The sequence below is a fragment of the Juglans regia genome, chromosome 11, assembly GCF_001411555.2.
Source record: "Juglans regia cultivar Chandler chromosome 11, Walnut 2.0, whole genome shotgun sequence".
Classification (NCBI taxonomy): domain Eukaryota; kingdom Viridiplantae; phylum Streptophyta; class Magnoliopsida; order Fagales; family Juglandaceae; genus Juglans; species Juglans regia.
The window spans coordinates 2,781,363-2,794,914 of NC_049911.1; the positions used below are offsets into that span (position 1 = coordinate 2,781,363).

At 35.4% G+C, this 13,552-nt stretch overlaps 1 protein-coding gene across 1 annotated transcript; it reads left to right on the plus strand.

The window, feature by feature from the left end:
• The first annotated feature begins 4,416 nt into the window (after window positions 1-4,416).
• LOC109021980 (F-box/kelch-repeat protein At3g23880-like) lies at window positions 4,417-5,613 on the plus strand. The gene has a single exon (XM_019004737.2). The coding sequence runs from the start codon at window positions 4,417-4,419 to the stop codon at window positions 5,611-5,613; it is 1,197 nt and encodes a 398-aa protein (XP_018860282.2).
• The last annotated feature ends 7,939 nt before the right edge of the window (window positions 5,614-13,552 follow it).

Here is a 13,552-nt window from a genome sequence, read left to right on the forward strand (position 1 = left end):
GATCCGACAAGCTTAATTTGTGGGATATAGGAGATAATATTTATAAAGATTAATTTAAGGTTTAGATTTTTTAGGTTTAGATTCTAAGACGTAAGACAGTTTAGAGCGATGTCGGGTTTACAATTATATAGGGTAGGGAAGACTATATGAGTTGGTTAAATAAATGGCTAAGAATGGTTAAAACAAGTTCAAGATTTCATTGATTCATTTATTTATTTTAACTTGTTTTTAAATATTTTAGCCGGTATTTATATTTTGTTTATACATATTTTGTTTTCTTTCCCTAAAACGTTTAACTGAGTTTAAGATCTCAGGATGGGTTCTCGTCGTCGAGTTCGAAATTTTAGATATTTGAGATTTAGAGATGGTACATTTGAGACTTAGAGATGGTACATACTTTAAAGAAAGTTTTGAGGAGATTTAAGGTTGTAGAATTCTGCGGGTTCCAGGATATGATTTTTTATGATATGTAAGGTTTTAGCACTTGCGGACCTATGGAATGAATTCTACAAAAATCTGAGGTTTTGGATTTTGCATATTTTTGTTTTCAGGAAATGATTTTTATGACATTTGAGATTTTAATTCTGGTATGCGTATTTTGTGGACTGTAGGAAATAATTCTGACAGGTTTTAAGATTTAGATTTTTAGTTGACTTCATGGAAATGAATTTTGATTAGGAACTGGAGGTTTAAATTTGTGATATGGATGTATTAGAGGCTAAATACATGTTGGGAGATTTCACAAAATTAAACCTAACGAGAAAACAAAAACTGTATGGATTGGTTAAATGTGGAGGTTAGTTCTTTTCAGATGTACTTGATTTGAGATACAATGTGTTTAGGACTACAAGTTGTTAGAGTGCGCAGAGGAAGCGTGGCTTTGGTGACATGATAATTTGAGAGTCTATTTCGATATTTGTAAATGGTTTATAGATTATGTGGAGAGTTCAAAATTATTTTAGGTCTTTAATTATATTATTGAAGTTTTTATATTAGGTGGGGGATTTGAAATTTATTATTTGGTCGTTAATTGCATGATTGAGGTTTATATTTTAGGCTTGAAATGGCAGTGTGCGCGAACATGTATAGCTAGGGAAAATATGGGAGAATACGATCGACAATATTGGAGGGTTAGAATTTGGAATATTAGGTTCGACAATTTTGGAATATTAATTAGGTCTGACAATATGATTGGCATTTGGTGTAGGCATGGAATGAAATGGTTGTACCGGTTAAATATTTAGGCTTTACTTGTGGTACTAGTAAATTTCGAGGACGAAATTTTTATAAGGGGGAGAATGTAACACTTGAACCCAGTCAAGCCCCATTTTTATATATTTTTGGACTTATGCGTAAGAAAAAGCCCAAGACCCAAGCCCCATCCAAAACGCAAGCCGTGAAAATCCCTTTAGTCTCCATGCCATGCACATCACGCACCTGTTTTCTCCTCATGCACGTCTTTCTTGCATTGTTCTTCCTTTGTTCCTTCCTAGAGTTTTCTTTTTGTTTTACTATATATATATTGCGTTACACATTTCATGCACACTGCACATCCCTCTTGCCATTGTAATTCCCAAGCTAGGCTCTTCGCAATAGCCCATCCTTTTTCCTTACCCACACAATTTCACTCTCACACACGTCTCTCTCATTTCTCTAGGGTTTTTCCATCGCCAATAAATATATATAGATAAATATATATGTACTTGTATGTTAGTTTACCAAGCCTATAGCTGTCACAAAAACTCCCACGGCAATTCCACCCACACACGCACAGAAGCAGCTCCATCCACAAACCATCATCCACCACAAGCCGCCACCCTCCACAACCTCCATGTAGTACCGTCGCTATCTCTACACCTCCACACCCACGGCGTTAGACCTCGTCTGCAGCCTAGTTGCACGACCTCACCATCACAAAAGCCCACGCCCATATGCGCTCAACCGAACGAAAACCACCCCCGTGCGAGTTTCCCCCCTACATGACAGAAGCCTCTGGCCTTGGCCCAGCCCCTTGTGACTCCGTAAGCCACCATGCCCAGCCACACAAAGCCGTCGCCCAACACCTCCCGTAGCCTCCGTTGCAAACCACAAAATTTCCATGTTTTTGCTCCCCAAGACAGAGTAGTTGCACCACGGACAACCCCTATCCTCCACGCCATCGCCTCCCTAGAAGCCTAGCCTCCACGTTCTTAACCCCCTGATCAACCCCTGCATGACCTTCACCATCCCAAGCCTCCACTAGAAACAACCTGGCCCAGCTACCGCAAACACGTTCGTGCTGCCCTCACTCTCTCTCTCCGTTATCTCTCTCACTGTGTTGTTCTCTCTCTCTCTCAGTGCTCCGCCGAGTTCACCACCTTCCACCGCACCCAGTGCCGCACACCTTCCCTCACGGTAAGTCCTCTGTTACTCTCCAAGCACAACAACGCTGCCTAGTGTAAGTGTTTAGCTTTCGTAAACTTCCGTAGGTTTAGTAAATATCTTGAGTTATAATTACAGTTTTACCCTTTTAGCCAATTGTTTCATGAACAAGTGTTTTCGGTAGGACATGTCTTTCCATGACGCTACGTCGTTTTCAATAAATATTTTAGTATTCTATACGGGTTTTTGTCTCACGTTATAATACAAAATAATATTAGTTAATACTAATGTTTTGGTCGGAGTTATTAAGTGGAAAACTGATGATTTTAGAAAGCGATGATTTATAATTTGAGGTTATGACATTTTAGGTTTTGAGGAATTAAATAGGTTATTTTAAAAACTTAGAACTAAATATCGAAATATGAGATTAATTGGAATTTTACGAGAATTACGTGATTATTTTATAGGTGACGATTAATTATTGGTCGATATTTTCGAGAAAATTTTTGAAAAGCTAAAAAGTCTAGGTAAGCGGGGTTCCTATGCTAGGTTTTATATGAATTATTGAGACTAAGATTGACTTTCTGAAAACTTTGCATATTTTGTGATGAAATGAGAACTTGAAAAAAACAAAATCAACCTCTGTCGTTTATTTGCATACTCATGAAATCTGTGTGGAAAAGGAAAAATATTTTTTGACATGCATTGTGTAGACATGAGCTAAATTTTGTTATGATGTCCTAGTTATGTTTTGGTACTCTATTTTATTTTGATATGGCATTTGAAAACCTTTGGCATGGTGTATTGATTTTGTATCTGACTCTGTGTCTGCTCTGCTCTGTTATGCTCTGCTCTGTTTGGGTTGGTATCAACTTCTCTGTCTCTGAGTGCACTCACTTTGAAAACAAAGTGATTTTATTGTGGTCTTTCATTTGTGCACACTTGGGGCTCTGAGAAGAATAGGGGAAAAATTTAACCTCTGTCTCTGCCCAGTTTGGCCACCTGGAATAGCACAACCCTACCACGGGGGTGAAACATGGTCTCTGCTCTGTGAGATGCTCTGTTTTGATGTGATGATGATGCTCAGGTTATGTTATGCCAAAATACTCTCGATTTTATGTGTCTTAAAATCATCGCTCTGTTACGTTTGAAAACATGTTTTGTTTTGCATAATAACTCTAGAAAATATTTTGTTCCGCATATTGTACTCTGTAAATGCTCATGTTTGCACGCTAGAATATGTCTTCTGCTTACTGAATTATTCAAACTCTTATCGCAACGTTCAACTATAAAATAAATTACCGTTCGAACCAATTAACTTACATTTGAACACGTTTCTCATTTGGGACGCTATGTTTCATGTCAGAAACTATAGTTTGAACAGATAATTGTCAGCTCAAACTTATAGAAAATTGCATCCATGTTTTGGGACAAAATTTAAATTTCATCTAAAATAACTACAATTAGGGATCAAATTTAATTCTTCACTAAAAAGTTTTGTCTCTAAAAATCAAATTTCTTATAATGTATCTTGAGGGAAATACTAGAGCATGTTAAGTACTGATTTTGTGTCTGCATGTGGTGATTAATCTATAGCATTCCTTTCAAGATATTAATTACAATACCTAAGAATCTTGCCGATTTGCTATTATATGAATGGCCAGCCATGCATCTGTACGGTATGGGTAACATAAGTCGATATTTCTACAACGCTCAAAATCAAAATCCCCGTTTTTTTTTTTTTTTATGCAAGTCAATATTTTTACATAAATCATAGCTAGTACTCAATCTAGTTGCCAGCTATTATATGAATGACCAGCCATCTGTATGGTAATTAACAATATCATATTGATCATGAAATGGGGGATTCGGGAAGATTTCGAGGGAAAGCATTTATGAGCATAAACAACATTAACGTGGGGTGATTTTGCACATTTATTACGCCAAATTCTCATTTACTTTTCAAACCTCTTGGCCGCTTTATAATAAGAAGACGTACATACTCATGCTTCATATTGTACAAACTAGTCAAGCTTGCAATCAAGTAAAGAAACAATGGTGATGAACAACCACTTTCCAGAAGACTTGTTGTTACAGATTCTGGTATGGTTGCCTGTTATTTCTTTATCGCGATTCAAATGTGTCTGCAAATCTTGGTACGCCTTCATTTCAGATCAAACATTTATATATGAACATCTCCTCCACACTCAGTCCCCTTCCAACCGGAACAAGAATACCCTTTTTCTTGTTAACCAGCGTGATAAAATCACTTCCAAACATGTCGTCTCCACGCTCTCTTATGAAACTCTTCAAGTATCCCTTGCGCAAGTACCCCTACCTTCACCATATTCTGGAATTATCGACAAGAAAGTAGAGATTTTTATTGTGGGTTCTTGTAATGGTCTTGTTTGTCTTCACGACAACTGTGGCTTGAATACTCTTTTATGGAACCCTGCAACCAAAGAAACAAAGGTTGTCCCTGTATCAAACTTGCCCGGCCTTCCTGCCAACTATAGTGCCAGCCCTAATGGCATTGGATTTGGTTTTGATGCCAAAACTCACAACTACAAGATAATCAGAAATTTTCTATTCTTCGAAAACTACCCTAACTTAGACGTGTATGAAATGGCACTCGTAGACGAGTATCAAATGGGAGTCATGTTCTATAGCGAGGTATATAGCTTAAGGACTGACTCTTGGACACAAGTTGACAACCAGCTCCCTTTTTGTATTTGGAATGCTTTTGGAGGTATGAAGACAAACCTGAATGGGATTGGTAATTGGTGGGCATCAGACAGTGATTGGGAAGGTATTGTGTCATTTGACGTAGCCAAGGAAGTATTCCTAATAACTCCGATGCCGAATGATAGCCTTATATATAATGGATATCGATATGATGTTGAATATTTCTTGTTGAATGAGTTGGTTGCTGTGGCTATTAGTTGGAAAAAAAGACATGCGGAGTGGTCACCTATGTGTTGGGATGTATGGTTATTAAATGAATATGGGGTTAGGGAGTCTTGGACAAAGCTGTTCAGGGTTGGCCCTCTTACAGGAATTTGTAGACCATTAGAATTTTGGAGGAATGACATCATATTCTTCGAAAAAGATGGACAGCTGGCTTTGTATGACGTCTCTACCAAAGAGATGATGAGTACTATTAATCTTCAAATTGATGGAGATCAAGTATTCTCGTTTCAGGTCATTAGTTACATGGAAAGCCTAGTTTCCATTAGTGGATTAATTAATTAATTATGATTTATATCGACTTTGTTCATGTTAATACTATTTGATATCAATATATATATATATATATATATATATATATACAGTAGTACTGATCTTCACGAGTTTGGTACTTAACGAATGCAGGATTATCTTTCTATATTTTTCTGTGGTGATTAAAAGCATTCGTTGTATGCATTAAAGCGATTTTAATAAAAACAAGCTTTGATTTCCAAAACAATATGGCAAATTCTTCTCAATGAAGTTGCCAGCCAATGCCCTCTTAAATGTTTTGGTAAACATTTCTTTTAAAATCCAAACAAGATAATAATCTCTATGGTGTCTCTTTTTGTGGAAAGCAATATGCATGAACGACCCGGCCTGCTGTCCTTCAAAATTTCTCCGATCTGCATGCTGATCAGTCGAACATTGAGTTACGTAATCGCTCGATCTTTATGAAAAAGTAACCATATATGTTTCCAATAACATTCAAATTAAATCACTTAATTTGCATAATTTATAATCTTCATCGACTAATTTCTAAACAAACATATATGCAAATTTCTATGTTAAGTTCACAAATTAAAATAATTTCTCAGCTTTTTCTCAGTGCATGATATATTTTTATTGACCCTAGTACTACTTCTGATCTTTCATATAAAATATATATCTTAATATCTGTCATTAAATATATATTGTAGTACTAGATCATCTACATGTATTAATATAAAGCTGCGCCTCATGATTATTGGGTTGAACTCTGTGAGATCTGTAGTACTGTACGTGAGTTCAAGCTGCTAGGATGCATGCATGAGAGCTTTATCGATCTCTCTGATTCGAAATTAAAGAATATTGCCGTTGCATGCATTTTTGTGGCCAGAGACGCGTGGATCGTGTATGGTAAATTTCGTAAATGCGCACCATATATATGACATGATCCATTTGACATGGGATGATGATGATGATGAGAGCTTTAATTTAATTGGTTCATGATAATCCATGCTCGATTGATGGATGAGTAATTATTCATTAATGCTCTTTGCATATATAGAATACCCAACTGCTACAACGTCTTAGCAAATCGGAAATTTTTAATTTGAAAGCATGCAATTACGAATTAATTAAATCTAGCGGCTTTTTATAATTTTGATTAATGCTTTCATTAATATCAGTAATTGGTTGTGTCGTGGTTTATAATGTACGTACTCATGCATATATAAAATATTTTACAAAACATTTAGGTTAGAGATCGAACCACTAAATGAATTTTTCTATGAGAAAACAGTTTGTTTCGTCTTGCCATTAATGGAAGCTGATCTTTAATTAGATGATCATGTTACGTCTGAAATGAAGATTTCCTTAATAATCGGATGTTGTTTAATTTCTTTGATCCGGATCTCCCCATTGAAAATTTCTTTAAGACTTGTTTGGGAATACAACTATTCTTAGATATTTTTTTAATTTCAAACATCACTGATCAAACACAAATTAAACATTTTTCATTTTCAAATCATCAACTTTTTCATCTAATCATTACCTAATCATTACAGCTTAGTTGTCCAAACTCTCAAGCAAAATACAAAATCCTATAAAACTTTTCCAAACTTCCAAACAAAAATTCTATTAAAAAGTTATATTCAAACAAAATTTTAACCATATAATATTTGTATTCAACTTTTTCTCTCATTTCTCAAAAACTAATAAAAATCTTAACACAAACTATTTTATTACTATTTACAAACCATTTCACTATTTTTTACAACTATTCTTAAATATTCTTACTATCCAAACGTATCCTTAATTAGCTGGAACTAAATAAAATGAATGACTATTCTCCCATTATTCCATTTACACAACTTCAAATATAAAGTCTTAACCCATTATTCAAAGAGTTTTACTACTCATCATCCCCACACACCACACACCATATCTTTTTTTATTTTTTTTATTTTTTAAAATTTTTAAGTTTTTATTTTTATTTTTTTCTTAAACTTATTGAATTATTATACTCATCATCCATATACCATACATTTGGTAAGATTAAATATATGTATATATATATATAAGTGTAGTATGTGATGTGTGAAGATGATGAATAAAATTTTTCTTATTCAAAGTGGGTGGATATTATTCTCATGTACATATATTGCCATCTTCGAATTTGTATTTAAATCTATTAATTGTTTAAGCCTTTGGTGAATCTAGTTGTTATGTGGAAAGGTCCAATCAAACCCTAAGAATAAGAAAAACAAAAACAAAAAGATCAAATAGCTTGCTAGAAAATATACAGTGATCACTTGCATGTGGCAATGTCTATCAATATTGCCTATAACAGTAATGTAGATTAATGCCATGCAGTACTAGATCTTCTTTTGTAGAAAACAAGGATATATAATATATAGAATCCTTAATTCATTAGAAAATATATATACATCTGGATCCTCTGTATTAATTTTAAATATCTTTCCACCTTGTAGTACAGCCACTATAAAGGAAAAAAAAAAATTGTTTATTTCTTGTTAGTTATATATTTATTATTAAAATTAGTATTATTTTTTTTTATTAAAATGAGTATATTATTATCATAAATAATTATATTCATTATAAATAATTCTTCATAAATATTTATTTTTCTTGAAACGAGCTCTAAAATGTTTTCCATTTTTATGTCAGGATTCAAGACTATAGCTTTATGCATTCATTTCAAATATTCTTCCCACAATCATTTTTGTCTTTTTCACAAAAAGCAATATCTCAAAAATCTGCTCATCAAATGGTCAACTGATCAGGAATGGGATAAGTTTAGCAATTTATTATGGGTCCGGTGGGTAACGTACGTAGGTCTATATTAAGTTCAAATATACCAATCAAGAAGACCTCGATCAATAAACAAATTAATACCCAACAACTTATAATTATTTCAATCCTGCTGATTCATAATACCTTCTGCGTTGATGTTGTTGATATGCCAGCCAAACGATAGATGCAGGTAATTGCATGGAGAGATACGTACGTACGTACATATGCCCAGCTAGAAGTCACTGATCGTCACTTCACGTACAGCTACATATATACGTACGTACATATCTTTTGGGTCGGGTCATGAGGTGCATGGTAGCTTGCATATAATCATGATGATTGCATATATGTACGTACGTACGTATCTCTCCATGCAATTACCTGCATCTATCGTGTACCAGACCGCAATAGTAGACTGTACGTAGTACCCCTACCAATTACACTTTAATTCATGACTCCATGCATGGCCGTGTCATAAGCTTGCAAGAGTTATACCTATTTTAACACGAACGACGTCAAGAGATTTCCTTTGCATGCATGACATAATTATTTTACTGTATGGGTTCTAATGATGTAAATATTGGTTTCGAAGCAAAACAAGCTGGTGTGGATTGTGATCATGGTTTCTTCGGGGTTTGGTGATTCTGTAAATTATTTTACTGTATGGGTTTTATAGAATATTTTCCCAAATATTTCTCGAGATATTGTTGCATGGATCCAAGCTCATATATAGTTGCACTAGTACTGGAGTGGTACTCCGGATCCTTTTAATTAAAGAGGGCATGCAATGGCTGGCCACTTTTATATATATTGTTATAAAAGGTGTCAACCATTTAGAGCAAAGTACATGTGCACATGGCTGCACATGTGGAAAGACTCGAGTATTGGCTTGTTTATAGGAAAACAAAAACTCATTCTATTGATCCGTTACAACTTAATTAAGTCTATAAATAGAGGCCTTCATTTGCTTGAGGTATTGCATTCAATACAGAAAATACGAGAGAGAAACAGAGAGAACAATTTGTGTAAGGCTCTAAGATAGGTGAGCTGTGTATGAGAGAATATTCTTGTAATCTCAAGACTTGTATTTTGATCATCAATCAATAAAAGTCTATTGATTGTTGCTGCAGTGGACGTAAATCACTAGGATCGAACCACGTAAATTCTTTTATGTTCTTTACATTTCTTTTATGTGCTGTTTACAAGTTCTTTATTTTATTCATTACAAATCTTGGCATCTGAGTTGGAAGCATTAACACAGTAAGCAACTCAAAGCTATAACGAGTGGTATCAAGAGCTGAGGTTCAGATGGGAAATGCCAAGTTCGACATAGAGAAGTTCAATGGAAAAAATGATTTTGGGTTATGGAGGATCAAGATGAGAGCTCTTCTAGTTCAGTAAGGCCTTCAGGATGCACTTCTTGGTGAAAAGAACATGAGTTCTTTGTTTGAAAAAGTAAAAACTGAGATCTTGCAGAAGGCCCACAACACTCTAATTCTTTCCATTGGTGACAAAGTCTTGAGAGAGGTTACCAAGGAAGAGACAGACAGCTGCAGGGGTTTGGCTAAAGTTAGAAAACCTCTATATGACCAAATCCTTGGCAAATCGACTCCATAAGAAGACCAAGCTTTACACCTTTAAAATGACCCCAGGTATGTTTATGGAAGAACATCTTGATGAGTTTAACAAGATCATCTTGGATCTTGCAAACATAGACATTAAAATTGACGATGACGATCAAGCTATTCTACTACTAAGTTCTTTAGGTTGCGTTTGGATGTTGAAGTGAGTTGAGTTGAGATGATAAAATATTGTTAAAATATTATTTTTTAATATTATTATTATTTTAGAATTTGAAAAAGTTGAATTGTTTATTATATTTTATGTTGGGATTTGAAAAAGTTGTAATGATGAGTTGAGATGAGTTGAGAGATGTTTAAAAACCAAACGAAGCCTAAGACACCTCGTATGCAAATCTTAAAGAGACTATAATGTATGGTAGAGAAAGCTTGACCTTAGATGAAGTGCAGTCTATCTTGCACTCAAGAGAATTGCAAAACAAGGCTGACACAAAAACAGAAACTGAGGAAGGTTTGACAGTAAGGGGTAGAGCAGAAAAATAAAGTCACAAGGGAATGAATAACAAATCGAGGTCAAAATCAAAAGGGAAACAACTCAAGTGTTTTGTATGCCATAAAGAAGGGCACTTTAAAAGAGACTGCCCTGAGAGGAAACAAAATTCTGGAAACAAACCTAAGGGAGAAGGAAATGCTGCTGTTGTATTAGATGGATATGATAGTGCTGGAGTGTTGAATGTCTCTGAGGTAGATTCTGGCAAGGAATGGATCTTAGACTCAGGGTGTTCATTTCACATGTGCCCCTCGAAATCATGGTTTGAAACTTTCACTGAAATAGATAGTGGGCAGATGATCCTTGGAAACAACAAGACCTACAAGATTCTAGGAATAGGGTTAGTCAGATTGAAGCTACATGATGGTATGGAGAGGCTACTGAAAATAGTAAGGTACATACCAGAGTTAAAGAGAAATTTAATTTCTCTTGGGATGCTTGATCATTCTGTCTGCACCTTCAAGTCAGAATCAGGAGTATTAAAGGTGACAAGGGGATCTTTAATAATAATGAAAGGCATCATAAAAAATGGCCTCTATACACTAATAGGGAAAAAAATATGTGGGGAGGCATCATCTGTTCATATCAAAATGGATGACACGGTTGTGCTGTGGCACAAGAGACTAGGGCATGTCAGTGAAAGGGGTCTTCAAGTGTAACACCCTGTATTTTAGGGTATTTTTAATGAAGAAATTATTTTTACTGATTCAAAATTTATTCAATTGTTTTAAAATTATTGGATTTTAATTGGGTTATTTTATGATTTTTAGTTTACGAAATTTTTTTTTTTTTGAAGTGCTTTATTTAAATTAATTATTGTTATGCGTTTAAATTTCTTCTCAAATTAAATTAACTTATTATTGGGTTTAATTATTTATTTTCATTGTAATCACTGCGTTTGAATTATTTTATTTCACTTGCTGTTTTAAAATCGTTTCCGTTAGATCATTTTTTTTGTGACCAAAGATGTGAGGATTGGACCTCATTTCTTTCCCTACATTTTCTCTTTCATCTTTTCTTTTTCTTCTTTTTCTTTTTCTTCATTTTCTTTCTTTTCTTCTCTCCCGCGCGCGACGCCAGCCATCTCTCTCCCTCCGTCCGATTCTTCTTCTCCTCCCAGCGCCGCTGTGAGCCGGCGGTGACCGACACCGCTCGGCCCATCGTCTTCCCAAGCCGCCGACGAAGTCATCCCTCCATTTCCAGCCCCAGCCGCGCCGCCGTTAGCCACCACGAGCCCATTAAAGCCACGACACCTCTTGTGCCGCTGCGCCGCCGTCGCACCACCGTTGGCCACCATTTCTTCACCACTTCATCCTCGACCTCCAAGCAACCCATTGGACCCAACCCCACCTCCGATCCGTCACCGGTGAAGCACATCCAACTCCATTTCCGTTTTGGGTATTTTTGGCCTTAAACCACCCTTTGCACCGCCACCCACGGCCAACCATCACCACCACTAGCTTCACCGACATCCCTAGGCCCTACCCTATCAATCTCGGGTCTTCATTTTCACCCGTTTAAAAGTGGGTATCTGTGACCCACGGCCAGAGTGTATTTTGCACTATTCCGCAGCTGTTTTTCCACTTCTTGTACCTCCGTCATCCTGCATAAATTATTATATAGCATTGTAAGTATTTTTCAAAGAATTCTTGTGAATTTAATGTATTTTTACACTAGCACATTACACTGTATTTAATTGCTGATTAGTTTTGCCGGACTGAGTCCGAGGAGTAACGGGGTTGATTGGATTGGGTGATGGACTTGTTAGTATGATTGGTTTAGATTATGAGATTTGTTGGCTGTTCGGGTTTAAATATTGGTGTTTTGTGTATGACGTGGGTTGTGGCGAATATTGGTGATTTTAGGAAGTGATGTTATATTTTGGGATTATGAAGGTTTTAAGTTTTGAGGAATTTAAAACAGGTTATTTAAGAAGCTTAGGCTTAAATATCGAAATATGTGATTTATTGGAAACTTAGGAAAATTACGTGACTATTTTTATAGGTAACGATTTATAGTCGACTCGACATTTTTGAGGAAATTTTTGAAAAGCTAAGAAGTCCAGGTAAGCGGGGTTCCTATGCTAGATTTGCATAAAAAGAAATGAACTGAGGTTGGTTTGTAAAAATATGCATGTTGTTTTAAAAAAAGAAAAAGTGAAAAACAACCTCAGTATAAGTTTCGCATTCCCTCATGAGATACGTATGAAAGAGAAAAGAAATTTTTTTGACATGAAATGTGTAGACATGAGCAATATTTGACATGTTTCTGAAATATGCAAAAGAGCAAATATGATATCATTGAGATTTTTATGCATATGACATGAAATGATTTTGATCTGTTTTTTATCAAATGGAAATAATATGAATATGTTTCGCACGTGTTTTGATATGATATGGATATGATAAAACTTTGGCATACTTATCTGTTCTGAATATGGTTCGGAGATGATGATACTGGTTCACGTGATATGGTTGGTACCACCATGATATGATAGAGTGCACCCACTTTGGAAACAAAGTGGTCTTTTTACGTGTTCTTTCCTGTATATACACTCGGGGCTCCGAGATTGAAAAATGGGAAGTTCACCACATGATACATGCCTGGTTTGGCCACCGGGGATAGCACAACCCTACCACGGGGGTTAAATATGGTATATGATATGATATGATAAAATGAAGATGTTCAGTTATGTTATGCCAAAGCGCTTTTGAATATGAAATGGATCCTTAAATATGAATTGTTGATTTTAAGTATGAAAAGATTGAAAAATCTCTCTGATTTTCTGATAACACGTTTTTCTGAGATCTGCATATAAAAATAAAATGTTTTTGTTTCTGCATACTGAACTTTCTGAAAAGGCTCATGTTTATATACTAGTATATGTTCTTTGCTTACTGAGTTGTTGATAACTCACCCCTTATCTCCACAATATTTTTCAGATGATTTGAATGTTTCAGTTGAGGATCAAGGATATGGAGCATGGGTGAGAAGAGTTAAGAATGATGGTTTAAGCATAGAAGGTTTATATGGGTAT